The 16662-nt window shown below is 43.3% G+C and overlaps 2 protein-coding genes across 4 annotated transcripts in view; one reads left to right on the forward strand and one right to left on the reverse strand.

Moving 5' to 3' along the window:
• Nucleotides 1–741: 741 nt before the first annotated feature.
• Nucleotides 742–13418, reverse strand: casp8ap2 (caspase 8 associated protein 2). 2 transcript variants are annotated; one of them, XM_035616960.2, is made up of 11 exons: nucleotides 13067–13418; nucleotides 11780–11853; nucleotides 11256–11330; nucleotides 11018–11118; nucleotides 10446–10520; nucleotides 9930–10045; nucleotides 7182–9646; nucleotides 4900–5694; nucleotides 2940–4854; nucleotides 1979–2078; nucleotides 742–1854 (listed from the first exon to the last, which is right to left on the reverse strand). In XM_035616960.2, the coding sequence occupies exons 2-11, from the start codon at nucleotides 11811–11813 to the stop codon at nucleotides 1792–1794; spliced, it is 5739 nt and encodes a 1912-aa protein (XP_035472853.2). In that variant the 5' UTR covers nucleotides 11814–11853; nucleotides 13067–13418; the 3' UTR covers nucleotides 742–1791. The 2 variants fall into 2 exon arrangements, with proteins under 2 accessions (XP_035472853.2, XP_047184652.1); XM_047328696.1 differs by having other exon boundaries at nucleotides 2940–5694.
• A 73-nt stretch (nucleotides 13419–13491) lies between these two features.
• The window catches only part of mdn1 (midasin AAA ATPase 1), a 60860-nt gene continuing 57689 nt past the window's right edge, over nucleotides 13492–16662 (forward strand). For both annotated transcript variants that reach the window (XM_035616958.2, XM_035616959.2), the window contains exons 1-3: nucleotides 13492–13807; nucleotides 14079–14305; nucleotides 15754–15978. In XM_035616958.2, the coding sequence (XP_035472851.1) occupies nucleotides 13712–13807; nucleotides 14079–14305; nucleotides 15754–15978 (548 nt within the window). In that variant the 5' untranslated portion in view covers nucleotides 13492–13711. The remainder of the gene's footprint in view (nucleotides 13808–14078; nucleotides 14306–15753; nucleotides 15979–16662) is intronic.

Consider the following 16662-nt stretch of genomic DNA (forward strand, 5'->3'; position numbering starts at 1 on the left):
TTTTCTCTCATTGTACTTTCTCTCCTCTCTGCTGTCGCTTTCTCTCAGGATAGGAGAGTCTGTAGAGTCTAGCTCTATGATCGCAAACCAGCTACTGCCCCATGAGCCTCGTCAACACCCACTGCTACAAATATTATTATTAGTCTTATCATAATCATATTATTAATATTACTATAGCCTGGCTATAGTAATATGAATTAATAATTTCCAATTCATGATTTATACATTTATAGTTTTATGCTGAACATTTTACTCCACCAGTTATGAAAGTTTTATTATTATGATTACAGCACATAGTAAACATAGTAAACTGTTACATGAATTGAACTAGTGGTTAGTTTCCAGTACAATACCCATTTTCACATTTCAGATTTTGCTACATGGTATTCAATAAATTACTTAAACAGCATCGCATGTGAAAAACACTGAGCAGTATATTTAGTCTGTCAGTGAAATATGAGATGTTAATCAAAAAGAAAAAAAAAGGCATAATAAATTCTGTTTACTTGTCCTCCACTTAATGTAACCGTCTGGTCTGCTGGTTATAAATGACACCCCTAGGCACTGGCCTCAATTGCCATACTTTGTGGCCCACTTTATGAATATTTGTGTCATGGCGAATGGTGGAGTGTCTTCCACCCACACCGACTAAATATTTAATTCCCTCCCAAGTTGGCAAATCCCATCATTTTGTTGGCACTCAAAATACTACAAAAGAAGTGATACAAACTGATACCAGAGTAAATAAATAAAACTTTATTTTCAGTAAAGAATTATGTACAATATTCACAATATTGCATTCCATGCTCTTCATAAGCAATTGGATCAGTCGAAAAAATGGCATTTAGGCCCACACATAAAAGTTTTACTTCGTATTAATGGAGATAAATGTACCGCCCTCATCATTTCAGCAACCATTAACATATCTAGCAGCACCGCACACCCCCCCCCCCCCCTTCCCTCAAATACATCTATTAAAATAACATCCAAAATACAGAATTATAACAAATGGCCTAAACTCTCTGTCCAAGACGTCAAAGTCTACCTCCAGGTGATGCTTCAAGTTGTCTCCAGTGAGCGCCCACTAACTACAGGAAATGAAAATGTCACTTGATTGAGGAAAAGAGTTACTAGCTTGTGTCCTAGTGTGAAGGCAGTCTTTCCTGTTGTGAGAAAAGTTGAGGATGACATGTAAACCTGACTCAAGAGCCTTTTGAGACTTGGCATTTTTGTAATACATCACATCAGCAAGGGCAGAGGTAGGAGAGCATATACAGATGCTCCGCTGGGGGACAGCCATGTGTGTCATATGCTTATATGCTTCTGTGAGGACAAGGCATCAGCAAATATCCAGAACCGATACTGTAATGGTGTAATTGCAGTGTGCAATATTATAAACAAAAGTGCATCAAGTACAATAACACTGATGTTTGACTGGAAGAGGATGTTTCATCCTTCATATGGAACTATCTTGTCAGTTGAGCTGAGGAAGAGTCATTATTTCTCATTCTTCAAACTTTGAATTCTTTTCAAACAGTATAAACAGGACAACACCGTCCTGTAAAATATATACTGCTGTCCACATTCCTGTTGAGCTGATGGTCACATGACGACAGATCAGATGTCGATGGGACACCGCAGCTTATGTGGGGGATCCATGTGACCCAACCAGGATGTCACGACTCAGCCATTCTTCCTGCACTCTGTCACATGAACAGCAGCCTGCATACCTGCGCTGGCCCTACAGAACGTGTGTTGGAAACAAGAGCTATTCCCACAAAGTCCGAGGCATCAGGTGTCCACCTTCTCCTGCTTCTTAAAAAGCTTCATGAGCTGGTGAAATCTGTGAGCAATCTAGAGATAAGGGAAAACAGGTAACAGTCATTGGACGTTCCTTCATCGCAGCCTGCAGTCTTTGAACGTATGACGCGTGAAACATCAACAACAACAACAAAAAATGAATAAGAGATTAACGTACCTGTCCCGATGGCTTATCGAGTTTTTCGGACAGGGCGGAGAAAGTCTCGCGTGAAGCACCTTTTTTCTTCAGCTCAATCAGAATAGCTCGATCTTCGTCTCTGCAAAGAGAAGAAAGGCAATGAGCTGTGATCCCTTTCTTCAACACATTTTAAATGAAACCACATATTTTTTGACACTTCCTTATACTGAGGAATCTGAATCAGTGGAGCTATTTAAGGGAAAACAGTCCCTCAGGTATTACATATAGTAGGGGTCGACCGATTAACAGTCTGGACAATTATCTAAGCCGATATTCAACTTTTTTATTTATCATATTTTTTTTAAGCCGATTTGCTGATAATATTATTTAATTTTAAAATGTTCTACTGTGGCTCTGATGAAGCAGTAGTCACTACTCTCTGAACTTCAGCAATGTCCCATCAAATACATTATAATGCTGCTCACAGCTCCCTGCACTACTTTGGTTAAGGTCACGTTGTCAGGTTCTGGGAATTAAATATATGCTTTAAGGCATTTCAACAAAGTTTTGTGTTAAGAGTTTGCGTTATTCTAAATTTTGCTGCCTTTTGACACTTCTTTACTGCAGACAAATATCTGTTTCAAATATCGCTTATCTGTCGCTAAGATCAGTAATAATCGGTATTGATAACAGCCCGGAAAAAGCCATTTCGGTCGACCCCTACCATATAGTTTTACAAGAAGGAAGAAAAGCAAGAGGCCGATGTCAAAGCTTATTTGGCCTGGGATTGTAATGGCAGCAGTTGAAGAGGGAAAACCTGAAAGTAAAAGTTGCCCTTAAGAGGATCAACTTAAGAGGATGTACTTCGGAATTATACGTCAGTAATACTTGAATAAATCTACTTTACTTGGCAGTTAATCAATATTGATTTTTCAATGTAGAAAAGTGTTTTGAAATTTGATGATTTTTGATCAAAGACTGTACATGATCAGCTACTAACCTTGACCAGGCTATCACCACCTCGCCTTTCTTCCGGACAACATTCTTGGCTGAGACACTGTTGGGGGACAGAGACGCTGGGGACGATATTGACTTGTCTCTTTCAGAGTTTGACACCATCTCATCTGTTCTCTCCACCTCCTTCACCCGGCGCCGCCGCTTTGCTCTCAAAGGATCCGTGCGCTTCTTTCGCTTTCTTCCTCTGTCACAATCGCCATGGTCTTTCTCAGGTGAGCTGCCAATGTCTTCTGCCACGGTGGGACTCTCCGATTCCGACACCTCCGTTCCATCTCTCTCAGACGAGTCAGAAACTTGCGACAGTGACACTCGGCTCATTTGATTGGTCTCAAAGGTTTCAGTCGGGTGATGTGGACTATTATCTGCCACGGCACTTTTAGAGGGACTGATCACTTTCTGAGAGACAGACAAAGGAGCTTTTGACTCCTTGGAAAAACAAAATTTTGAGGTACTCGGTTGAGTTGTTGTATATTCTTTTTTGTTGGATGGATGTTTAGCTAGAGTCAAGCTCTCGTCTTGAGTGAGACAGATCCCTGGGCTCGTGGAAGCCTGACAGATCCCAGAGCGTTCAGCAAAGTTAGACAGTCTCTTCTTGCATGGCGAAGCATTGGGAGTGATTCGTTTCTGCGACTTGTTCCGCAAAACAGCCGTTGCTTGACTTTCTTCACTCGCTGCGTCTCCTTCTCTTTGCTGATGATCTTCTTCTGTCAGTGTTTGACTCAAGCTGTCATCTGCAGTGAGTGTGATGTCTGCACACGTGGCTGTCTGGCAAATCTTCACGATGAAATGATCGTTGGACTTTTCCATCACCAGTGCTTGCATGGGAACGTCGGGCCTGAACAGGAAAGACGTGGCGCGTGCCGCCGAGGACAAGCTGCCGCTGGAGCCACAGCTGGAGTTGTCGGTGTCGAGGGCGAGGTGAATGTCCTGCTCTGTAGCGTCCTCCCCGTCCAGCAGCGCGTCCTCGCTTATGTGCGCGCTGATGACGCTGTCCGGGGTGGACATGATGTGCATGCTGGATGGCTGCAAGAAGCTAAGGTGGCTGTCAGACTTAAGGGGTGATGGAATGGTGAGGGAGACTGCCAGGTCTTCAGCTAAAATGGAAAAGGACCTTTGTGAAGCCAAGCTGGTCTGCAGCATCGCTTTATTCTCCGACGGTAGCTCTAGCAAGCAGTTCTCGTCAAATAAAGCCGGATTTAGCGGGATCTGATCTTTTGTCCGAGGAGACATCATCCTGCGAGGGGAAATGCTCGACCACGTAGTGATAAGTTTGGAGGGGGTATTAAATTTAGTCGGGCTAAGCAGTTTAGACGGAGAGTCAAATTTAGTTGGAGTGGTGATGCTGATGAGCCTCTCTCCATCCTTCCTCGGAGTGCCGAGGGACCAGGAAGTGCTGTCTCCCGTGATTCCACTGGTTTCCAACAAGTCTGATCCCTGTAGGAGACATTTAAAGATTTCTCCCATTTGAGAGTCTCTCACCAGGTTGAACGTTAAACTGGAGGCCTGCTGTTCTGTGAGAAGCTCAAAGTCGGTTTTGTCAAGCAAAGAGCCACTTTGAGAAACAACCAAAGAGGCCATGTTATTTTTCTCTGGAGTTAAAGCAATATTTTTCGGAGGACGGAAGCCAATTACATTCTGTGTATTTCGGCAGTCTGTTGGACGTGGGTTTGTACTGCAGTCTTTTTCCACATGTGTGATTCTGATATCTTTGCCTCGGCTTCCAAGCCCTGTTTTGTAAGGCACCACCGCACAAGGCTTGATCACATTCAGACTGGTCGGAGCGGACTGTGTTTCCTTCTGTCGAAACTGGGGCGTCTTTGACGAAGACTGTCCGGGCACTTTCTCATTCCCACCAGGCGTCTTTGACGAAGACTGTCCGGGCACTTTCTCATTCCCACCAGGCGTCTTTGACGAAGACTGTCCGGGCACTTTCTCATTCCCACCAGGCCTCTTTTCCTCCGGCTGAGCTCTTGCCGGTTTGCAGAGGTTCTTCAGTGTCTCATGAACGTCCTTGAACAAACACTCCACTTGGACATCAACAAAGTCCCACAACTTCTGCTTCAGATCGACGGCTTGCTGTTCAAAGATGCGCTTCACGATACCATTATTCAAAACTTTGCTAAACACGGATGCAATCAGTTTCTTCAGCCTGGATTTCAACTCCTCTGCCTGACTGCATATTTGACCAAAATGGGCACCATCCACAAACTCTAAAAAAGATTCCTGGAAATTTTCCATCATGCCATAGAAGCTCTTTTTGGGAAAGGTTTTATGTAGCTTCATGTACTTTTTTCGGATCTCACTGCGAACCAGCTTGAATGTCTTCATTATTTCCTCTGTGGTGGAAAAAGAAGATTTGGTCGCTGCAGGGCAAACTGTTTTAAAACGACTCTTTGGACTCCGCGTCGAAGCGCTTGGTGACTCGCTAGATTCCTTGGAGCTGGCACAACTTTCTTCGGATTTCCTCTTCAACAAAGACTTGGGACTTGGTTTATTCCTGACCGGTTGCGCCAACTTTGCCCTCTTGTGTGCAGGGACGGGGGAACTAGTGGCCGCCTCGTCGCTCTCGCTTAAAATTTCCCCTTCCTCCAGATCAGTCTCGGAGAGACATGATTGCACCTCAGATACCTTGTCCACCATCTTGTGCGCGTCGTTCTTCGCAGGAGAACCTGGATATTTGTTCTCTTTGTTCACATCCAACCTCTTAGAGTTGACATCGACAGCTGTGCTGGAGAAATCTACATGGGAAAATGAGAAAGAATGTTGACATTTTATGGGAGTTGCGACTTAGTAGCTCATAATTACTGTATATTAGATGTATCTTATTATAACAAGATCACCATCTTGTTAAATTAACAGAATTTTGTATTTATGATTTGCTGTTATCACCTGTGGCAGCAAGTAAACTGGACCTATGCCATTTCCTTGCATGGCTATTTCAATGAAATAGTCTATAGTGACTCTCAGAGTCTGATAACATAATAACCTGAGGACAGATTTTATATTTCTGTTAGGAGAAGCTCTTCCCATTCAATGTAACAGTGAACTACATCAGCAATCCTCAGTTAATCCCTGATGCTACACTGATAATGCAAGGTTGGACTGTGAATCTTTTCATTTGAAATTTGAGCCACCATTCCAGTATGTGGGGGAAAAAATCATTTGTAATTATCTGTGCAAATTTAAGTAAAATACAAACAAACAAACTATAAATAATGGCTATGCCTCAAATACAGCAGGGGGTCGTTCCTAACCTCACTTTGATCTACTGCATACCCCGTTTCTCAGAGAGACAGGCTATTGTTATTCTCTTTGTTCATATGAGAAAGAGAGATGAAAAAAGCCACACTAACAGACAACCATGACAGCAAACCACCGGAGATATATCATGTCAATTCTACAATGTATTCAGGATTATATTATGTGGGTCGCGTTGAAATTAACACGGTACAAATTTAGTATTACAAAGTTAATCTAACTGACCTAATTCTGAATAAGACTATTACGATTATGATTAGTTGCTAATAAAATATTCCATTAAAATTCCTGTTACCATTTTAGAGAGTGTCGTCTGATTCCGACGTCAAGCAGTTGGAAACTGCTGTACATGTCAATGTTGCAAAATGCAGCGAAAACTCCAACAGCACATCAAAATTTGATTGAGACGAATACATGTCTACATAATGCAACTAGATCGGAATACTCCCAAGTCTTAATTTGAATATTGCTTATTAGGAGTATGACCTTGCCGTCCATGTAAACATAGTCAGTGTTGGACTCAGTTTGGGATCAAAACCAATGCCGCAAAACTATATATATATTATTTTTTCATCCATTCCGCACATTCTTCCTCATATCCTTCCAAACCTGGTTACTACATTATCCTCAAAGGAACTTGACTTCTGACACTCAGGATTCAAAGGTATAGGTGTTTGTATAGCTGGTAGCAGTTTCCTGGAGACTCAAACCTCGAGCTGATATGAGGAGCGGTGCTACAGAGGTCACTTCCTTCAAACTCCATACCCCCGGACCTTTTTTAAATAAATTTCACACTGGCAGTCTTAAACCCAGTCAACATGCACTTCTCTGTGGAGCCGCAAGAGGCTTTATAACAACTTTTTTCCACAAATAGACTAGTATTTCACATATTTACTTTTTACTATTTACAGACTTTGAGTTAAGGCCTCCAAAATCAATGTAAACTTTATTATCAGGTTGACGTTACCTTTTTGAAGGCTCTTCACATGACCAGGCTTGCCATGAACATGGATGAGACTTCTCTTGGTTATCCGAATCGGGCTCCTCAGAGGGCTTATGGCATCTGGGATTCTCTTCAGATTGCTCAGTGTGCGCATCATGGAGTCCTCATCGTGAAACAGTGGCACTGAACTGGTAGGCTCGACGTTACTCTTGTGACTCTTTTCGGGGCTGAAGCTCTTTTTGGGTGTGAAAGTGAGGCCACGTGGATTTTCAGGCAGTAGTGTCTCCTCTGTCGTACTGCTTACTTTGGACACTGCGATACAGCCGGCAGAAGAGCTTGTCTCGGGTGCGGTGCTAACACTGTCGTTGGTCTCTTCGTTGGTCTGTGTTAAAACGTAAATAGCCTCGGGTAAGCTCAGACCCTCTTGAGGAAGCGATTCCAGGCTTATTGTACTAGATACAGTGTCTTTAGGACTGTCTTCCACGTGACAGGCAGCCTTCTTGTGATTGGAAGTGAACGGAGCAGGAGGATGCGGACACTCCTGTGGTAAAGAAGTGGCGGGAATCTGTTGGCTTCTGGGACTGCCGAGATCATCTTCAGCTACAGGAAGTTCCCTTGAGGGTGAAGCCGTTTTTTCAAAGGAATCCATGGGAAGGCTTTTCGGTGCCGTCCTCGAATCTAGCACATTGGGGTCAGGCATAGCAGTTGGCTCAGCACTATTTCCAGGGTTTACCTTTTGGATATAGTTGCTTGTGTGTTGTTTGGAAACACTTCCTGGTGTGTCAAGGACATCGTCTGTCGCCTCTGATGGTTCAGATTTAGCTATATGTTTGTCTGAGGCCGTGCTGTTTGAGATGTCCCCCTCTGTTTCTTTTAGTGAACTACTCTCTGGTGGTTTTGGTGTGAGATGCACAGTCCTCTGATTCTCTGCAGTATCCAGTGGTTGGCTAGGTGCTGAGGATATTTGGACTGTGCTGCCTTCAAGCAGTTTGCCAGCTGCACTTTGGCCAAGGCTCTCGTCCTTTTCCACGACATCTTTTGCACTGTCACTCCTCTGGTGCGTCTTTTCAGAGCTCGACTCTTCGGGGACATCTGAAGATTGTTCTTCAGCTTCTTCAAACCCTTCTTTTAAACCACTGCAGTCTACTTCGTCAATGACACACATGTCTTCAACACGAAACTGCAAATTCTCATCATCTGATCTGTTCACAGACAGCTTGTCCTCTGTTGTGGAGACACCCTGGCTGGCATCGGTGGGCAACACTGGCTTCTTAATCGGTGAAAGGGTTAGATTCAATGTTTCCATGAAACAGAGTTTCCTGTTTGGACTATTTTCCTCCACGGAGTTCTTTTCAGGGATCTGGGGATCTTCAGATGATCGCTTTAAGGCTTCATGTGTCTTGTCCTGTCTGTCCTTACGGACATCCACTTTACCTTGGTCTGATTCTTTTGATCTCTTTTTCTCACTGTTCATGTCCGACAGGTTGCTCCTTTTGTGCTCTCTGCCTACTTCGTCTTCACGGCGTCTCTCGTCTTTCCTTTGACGATCCTTTGAGACTCGCTCTCCTTCCCGCTCCTTGGGAGAATCGGCGTGGCGCTCCGCGCTTTGATCCGAACAGGATATTTTGCGGTCCTTGGAGTCTGAACTCCTGCGATGACCGTCACCATTCTTGATTCTTCTATGATCTCGGACGTAGCCCTCTTTAGAACGAGTTGTTCTTTGTTCAGAGTCTGATGGGGCCAATTTAGCTTTGTCTTGTTTCCTTTCACGACTTCTGCCTTTGGTGTCCTCATAGGGCGATGAACTGCGTGAACCCTCTAGAGGTTTTTTTTCCGTCCTGTCTGATCGGTGGTGCCCCTCAACATTTTGGTGGCTCCGGCTTTTACACGACCTGGAGTCATTTTTTCGTCCTGTGTCTTTGTCTGCTTTATGAGACCTGTTTTTCTCAGGGAAGTGACCGTCCTTGTTGGGATACGAACCACCTCTGGACCGCCTTTCAGTTGATTCAGATAGTTTAGGACTTGGATATTTTCCCTCTCTACCCTTAGACTTGTGTTTGTCAGAATCACTGTGCTGTCCGGATGAACTGCTGCTGGACTTGCTGACGGAGGGCCCAGTTTGTTTGTCAGGTATTTCACAATTTCCTCTCAGAGAACTCTTTGAATGACTGTGAGAAGATGCTTTGGAAGCTTGCGTCTCAATGCAGGAGCCAATGGGCTGAGTGGCCAGACTGTTGCTGTTACTTCCTGTCCTTGAAGATTGAGGAGGATGCCTTGAGGGCTGGTTCTCCCTGGGAGGGGAAGTTGGTCGACGTGGAGGAGGTGGTTGAAGACTTGATGGAGGAGGAGGAGGAGGAGGAGGGGGATTGGAGGGTGATGGTGGTGGAGGAGGCCTACTGCTAGAGCTGCCTGTGGAGGTCCGACAGGAGGAGTTTTGGTCCCGCAGATTATTAATGTGAGGCTGATGGTAATTGCGACCTTTGACTGACCTGAGGAAAACAAAGTTTTGACAACAGATTTTTGTTTGAACACAGGTCAAATCAGTACAGATAGCTTTTTGTCTGCAGAACGCAGTGGTTAGGAAATTATTAAATTAACAAGGCCCTTGGCCTTACTTTAATTCTAACATGATTTTCTTTACTGTTCCTACTTGGAGTTGTAATATAACTCACTGGCTCATATATGTGTGTGTGTATATATATATATATATATATATATATACACACACACACACACACACATACATATAAACACAAACAGTTTTAAACATACCATTGATTCAACCTCTGGATCTCTGCGTCTTTTCGTGTCACCTCCTGTCTAGCTGTTTGTAAAAGTGCACAGATGTTCTTTTTGAGACGGTAGTTCTCAGTGTTTAATCCTGTGTTCTGTTTAAAGAGAGAGAGAGAGAGGGAGAGTTAGTGTTAGTGCATGTTGACGCTGGTGAATTCTTTCTGGTTTCCACGTGATTACTCCACGCACCCAAGAGCACCTTATACCTTGACTAACAGTGAAAAATTTTTAAAAAACCCACGATTTTCTAACTGCAAGGGACGCGATTACACGGGTCGAGTCAGGTAAATATGTGAATATTGATGATGAATTTATAAAAGTCTTTTGTCTGCATACATATTGCAGGGTAGATTATGAATTTAAGTCAATGAAGAAGTAACTTAAATCTGGTCTTTTAAGATTTTGAGTCGTTAAGCATTAATGGCTACATAACACATATGCACACGCACATCATATCTTTTCAACAGCTAACAAATTAAGGGAAATGAAACAAACCTGCATTTCCACCTGCTCCAGTCTCCTGTGCAACTCTTTGATTTGGTTCTGAGCTGCTTGGAATCTGGACTTCAACTGCAAACACACAGAAAGAAGAGTGTGTGAGATGTTTATCAATTTGAGATGATGTCAATCAGCCTATGTGCTTTAACAGAGAGCCGCAGTTTGCATCAACAGCAAACTGCAGCTCAGAATTATTTCAGCATTTCTTTCATACACAGGCCCTCGTCTACAAATTAAATTAATTCACGATATGAAATGTGTCAGTCTGGGTGACTTGCCACATCTGCTGAGCTAATTCCTGAGTGAAACCAAGAACATGTACAATAGAGTTATTTGATTTAAACCGTCAAGCAACTCACAATCAGCCATTAACAAGACAGCGATCGCAACTACGCATTGTACAACCTGCAAAACACCCAGGATGGGAAAAGGCGCAACAGAGACCACCAGAAAAAAACAGTGACACAATCACAGGTTTATCTAAGGCCTCTCCTTCAGTATGAAAGGTGCATTGTTTTCATATACAAGTCAGCAGAGAAGAAGGGATGATGGGACACAGGGTAACTCACCTCAGTGTATGATGTCTCTTTGCTCTGCTGTTCCTCTGTGACAAGTTCTTCATAAAGATCCATGGACTCTTTCAGCTGAGACGCATTTGAGGGAGACTTCTCTGTAATAAACCAAAATATGACAAGAAATAACATTGATAGTCAGTCAGCCTCAATAGTGTACAAATGATTCTGTGCTGTATATCTGCACTATTGTATTGTAGAAGTGAAACTACAGTATTTGAAAAAAGACTTTTACCTGCTTTGTTGTGAAAACCAACATCCAGGTCATCGTAGATATCCACAGAGTCTTCATTGACATCAGGCACCAAGACTGTGGACATTATACACATTTTACATTATTAATGCATGTCATCATTAATGTGGAACCATAATCGACCCGAATTCCATAGACCTCTTAACCCAAACGATGGTTGTGTCCAAAATTACTCCCAGATTAATTTCCATGTGCTATGGATGCTTCACTTTTTGTTCCATTTTGAGAATTGTGGGAATTGTTTGAGGTGCTACATAGTACATTGATTTTCCCCATAGGATCGTGACACTTCATCTACAGATGTACATTTTGGGCAAGCCTCTCCAAAGGTTTTAGAAATATTAATATTTTTCTAAAATGAGTTCCCCTTTCATATCAGCAGTCACTTTGGATTAAAACCACTTCTTCTGGGGCCACTGATATATATTACTGGTAATATATTACATAATATACTACTGTGTGAACCTAAATGTAAGAGCCTGAATGTATAACAGACATGTACTTACGACCAGAAGCATCACTGGTGTTGAGGTTCTCCATTGTTCCAAATATCTCTGTGGCTCAGTTTCTTAAGGAGAACCTGACAACGAGGCAAAGGGAAAATCAACAGTTACTCCAAGTCTACAAATATCAGGCAGAGAAAACTTTATGCAAGCTGCAAGGCTGAAGGCTAGACTAAAAGCAGAAGAAAGACCAGCATTATTCAGGAAAACACTCATTAATCCATACATTAAAGGAACATGCCATCAATTATAAACATAAAGAACATAAGCTTGAGATTTTTTTTAATCGATGCCTGGGTGAGACCTAATTTCAAGTACCCCTGTTTAGTTTATAAGATATATATATATATATAAAAATAAAAAAACATTTAATTTGTATGTTTAAGTGTCTTATAATGCATTTGTCAATGATTATAAAGAGAAGATGTTGCCAAAGTTAATAAACAAATGTCCCTTTTCCTTCTTAATACTAAATTATAGCATGTTGAAATCATTTATTAGACGTTTAGGGGCACAAGCCTGCAAAGCTAACTGCAGTTTGAAAAATGTGGCCATATGTCCGTCAAGGGAGGATCTAACAAAAAGATGCGTCTGGTTGCATTATGGGAAATTTGCATTTGGGCCCACCTAACTTTATGCACTGTAAATGGAGGATTTACTCGTATTGCCCAAAGCCATTGGCTAACAGTCAATTATCATTGCACTGAGATAAACACTGTCAGGGTTATTATCTGTAGTGGGTCATTGTTCACATCGTGGTCTAGCCAGATCCCCCTTTTGCTCACGACAGTCCTAACAAAGAAGGCAGCAAAGAACAAGGACAATTCAACAGCAGAAACTCACTGATGTGTTTCATTAAATACAGTTGCTGTTTTTTTTAAGTCAGTTAAGTTTAGTTGTAGTTACGTCCCCCCCCCCCCCCCCTGCTTGATTATTGCTGCTTCACTCATTAACATCACTATGGCTGCTGCTGTCCCGTTCAACACCCTTCCACCTCACAGGACCGGGAGTTCTCTCGGAATTTACACTTGAATCGGGTGTTACAACTCTGTGTAACCTCCGTTTAACAATTATATATGTATATATTATATATTGCATATGCGAAAATCGTAATGTAGCCTTTTTGTCATTCCCTGGTATTTAATAATTACTAAACAATAAGCTCGGGCCCCTTGCCGAGGGGCTGCCTATTAACTGCTATCATCTACGGAGATATTGTTAAATGGTTTCATCATATATTGTTAAATGTTATCATTTAACAATAGGGCTAGTACAGATTGGTTCACTTACTCGTCGGTGGGTATTCTTGTGCGTCCTCCTGTTGTTTACAGCCGCAATGTCGCGCCAAGACTGTATTCCACAGGAAGTAACGACATTTTCCCGCGGTCTGTCACTGCCCTGGGTGTATTCTTGCAGCTCAACCCCCACCGCCCCCCCCTTAGAAAAAAGAACTCCTAAAACACGACGTCAAATCCCAAAGGCGACCAGCTACACCGCGATTGCACCCACTCACGCTCTCCCGCGGCCAGCCGGCGCGACGACGGACGACGGCGTCGGACGGCGGCAGGTGTGGCGGGTTCACCGGGCGAAAGTTGTCTCCGTCGCGGAGGGAGTCGCGCTGTGCCGGCGTCGCTGTCCCGCGCGCGTCATCACTGCGCGACATCCGGCGGGGCAGGGGCGGGTGTTTGTGCAGCGCAGGCCGACCCGGAAGCAATTTGCGCTTCGCTCACATGTGGACGGGATTTTAACAGCAGCGACGGGAAACGTGCTTCGAGTGTGTGTGTGTGTGTGTGTTGTGATACAACCGCAGACAGACACGCGCGTGATGAACCCCACACTTCGCTTATACTACAACAAACCCGGACACCTGCCCAGTAGCCGCGCGAGCCTGTTTCCCCGCTGTCGTTCGCCCGTCCACACGCGACAAATGGTAGGATGGAAAATCTAGAATTGAGCCTGTCATCACTCGGAACCATATCCAGACATGTTGACAAAAGTCACAACGAACTCAGCCAGTATCTGTCCAAACAGGTAAGTCGTGTCGATTCTCGGCTCGCGCGCAATGAATGTGATGTATTTCCCACTGTGACTCTAAAAACGTGTCCTGGGAGTAGCAAGCAGTAACCTCCCCAACACACGTCACAGTGGCCACTGTAAAGATCACGTGTGTGGTTAAATCTGTGCTGCTGTCTGAATTGTAAATATTTTTGAAGATGTGTTGTTTCACGTCTGGATTTTCTTTTTTAAAATCAACCAATCACTATATAACGGGGGACCTTTCTGCCACAATGTCTATCCTCAGATATGGAGCCAGCAGGACAGACAGTGTATTCTGGAGTGCTTGGCTCAGCTGCTGCTGGAGAAGGATTACACGCCGCTGATTGCGCGACACTTGCGCCCGCTGATTCTGGACCTGTTGGAGCGGAACGCGGACAGGGTCAGAGTCGGCGGCAGGATCAACCATGACCTCCACGAGCGGCTGTGCGTGGCCCTCAGCAAGCTCCTCGGCATCAGTCCTGATGCACAGGCGTAAGTGGACCCTCCGGCAGCCTTTCCTTTCACAAAATAAACAGAGTTCTCTAGGACTGCGACCCGAGGCCTGCCCCGAAGAGCAAGTTGAACGTACCCGGGATAACTTTATGTTATCTGGTTTCACTGAGCCTAACATCTGTCAACCTGGATAACCTGTGCTTTGAAGCTGGTTATCAAGCGTCTCGGTTAACTCTAGGTTTTCCTACCCAGCTATGAGCACATCCATGCGGATAAGGCGGAGTTGTTGATTGTAGGCAACATCATCAGAACCATGAATGAATGTCTTGATATGATAAGAAACACTGATACCTGCGGGTAAAATTAGTTATAACGACAGACAACGTTGATGATCAGCAAGGAGAAATGTTATTAGTATGAGCACATTGAAGAATAGAAAATAATCCCCAAAAAAAACACACAAAAGGCGCTTTCACACTTACCTTGATGGTCCAGATCTTCGGACTTTTAAGTTTGGTCTGAACCAAAATTGCAGGTGTGAAAGTTGCCTCGGACCACGTTCCCGACAAATGGACAAAATTTGGTCCAACCAAAACTGACATCAAACTGAACCATGGTGCGTGAGATGGAAAAATTTATGGAGTTGGATCAGGAAGATGGAGACCGTAGATGTCTTAAGCAGAAGTATTTATTACAGGAGCTCAATATTGATTTCTGGTTCGTACAAAGATCAAAAAGTGTCAGTGAATGAAAAAACCCTCCCTGTCCCAGTCAGAGTGGGGTATTTAACTCTCAGAATCATGTCGTCATCAAACAGATAGAATGGTTCTTTAGTATCAGGATGTCTAAATCTAAGACTCAGAATGACTCCACAGTATCAAGATGTCTTAACTATAATCTAAAAATATGACGTCCAGAGACAGAGAAGTCAAGAGACAGTGACTGACCTGACCTGCCAAAGATAAGATGACCTTGCACAGTGCACCTTGCACAGTCTCTCACACAGGAGAGGAGAGAAATTCCACGACAGTTCGGTAGTAGTGTGAAAATTATTGGATGGATCGGACTTTGGGACCAATTACAGCAAGTTGAGAAGAACTTGCTGTAATAGAAGAAGAAAAAGAGGAGGAGACGAAATATTTAATAGCAATTTGGTCAAGAACGAAAGTCAACTTCAAAAACGCATACAAATGCCCAAATTTATTACATATTTTCTGAGAGGATGAGAGAGAGAGGGTATGAGAGGATGGCATAGCAGAAACTACCGCAAAATGGCAATGTCAAACCAAACACTTAAATGGGTACTCAAGTGATTTAGTTTTGCTCTTCCACTAAGCTTTGGGACTTGTGAGAGATGGTTGGCTTCTGGGCATCAAAATGGCGAGAGAAAAGTAGGGGTCCTGCTTGTGGGGTCCTGAGGGACAGCCTCAGCCAGCAACTTCTCCGGCTACATCCGCTCTGACAGATTTTCTACTTTTCTCTGTCAGGTTTGCTGCAAAGTACTTCAACAGTGCACCACCAGTGTTTCAGAGGCTCTTCTTCACCAGCGAAGAGTCAGCCGCTGTCCAGTATGGCCCCAGGAGGATGAAGATGCGCGACCTAATGGGTGCCACCCTACGATTCCTCCAGAGCGATTGTGCCAAATTTCGAATGCTCTGGGACTGGAGTCCCTGTGTGCCCCAGCTGCTCACCAGTGACATCATGGTTCGAGGGTATGTACCTGCTTCCTGTCTGAGGCTTTATGGGCCATGTTACTCTTATAGGGTAAGGGTATTCTTGATCTCATTGAAGTCATTTCACTGATATTTACAGCAAAGCAACTGGGTTTATTTCTGCATTTACAGACTGTGTGGGTGTGTCTGCATGTTTCAGCTCATTACTACTGACCACTTTCCAAAGCATACCATCCTTTTTTGGATTTTCTAATATAATTTTCTTTCCCTCTAGCCATAATATTTTTCTTCTTTAGATTTGAACAATGAATCAACTAATGTTATTATTTTTTGGTAAAGTGCATTTTTTACTCTCCTATGCAATGATAATTTAGGGCTGTCACAATATCAGGTTTTTACTACACAATTACTGTGGTAAAAGAAATCACGATAACATTATTATCGCGATTTTTTTATCAGATTTTTCTGTCAGTCAAATTTATCTTTAACCATGTTTATTGTCTGTTTCGTCTCAAAATACTACAAAAGGAAGACATGTTACATGATATTATAATATGTCTATTATTAGCATGATATCATCCATCCAGCTATTAGCTACAACACCAAAACCATGAATCTGGTTTGGAGTGCAAATCTTTTTGTGATTTTCTGGCTCATGTGCTGCTTGGTCTTGATGTTTAACATTTAGCTGGTCCAACAATGCTATTACTGTCATATGCCCAT

This window comes from Scophthalmus maximus, chromosome 18, assembly GCF_022379125.1.
Source record: "Scophthalmus maximus strain ysfricsl-2021 chromosome 18, ASM2237912v1, whole genome shotgun sequence".
In the NCBI taxonomy this organism is placed as follows: domain Eukaryota; kingdom Metazoa; phylum Chordata; class Actinopteri; order Pleuronectiformes; family Scophthalmidae; genus Scophthalmus; species Scophthalmus maximus.

Excerpts from the sequence above, each read along its gene's own strand:
- casp8ap2 (XM_047328696.1), bottom strand. The coding sequence starts at position 11,813 with ATGGAGAACCTCAACACCAGTGATGCTTCTGGTC. Across the intron at positions 10,521-11,017 it reads AAGAGACATCATACACTGAG|TTGAAGTCCAGATTCCAAGC; the intron begins GTGAGTTACCCT and ends GTGTGTTTGCAG. Across the intron at positions 1,855-1,978 it reads TCGATAAGCCATCGGGACAG|ATTGCTCACAGATTTCACCA; the intron begins GTACGTTAATCT and ends CCTTATCTCTAG.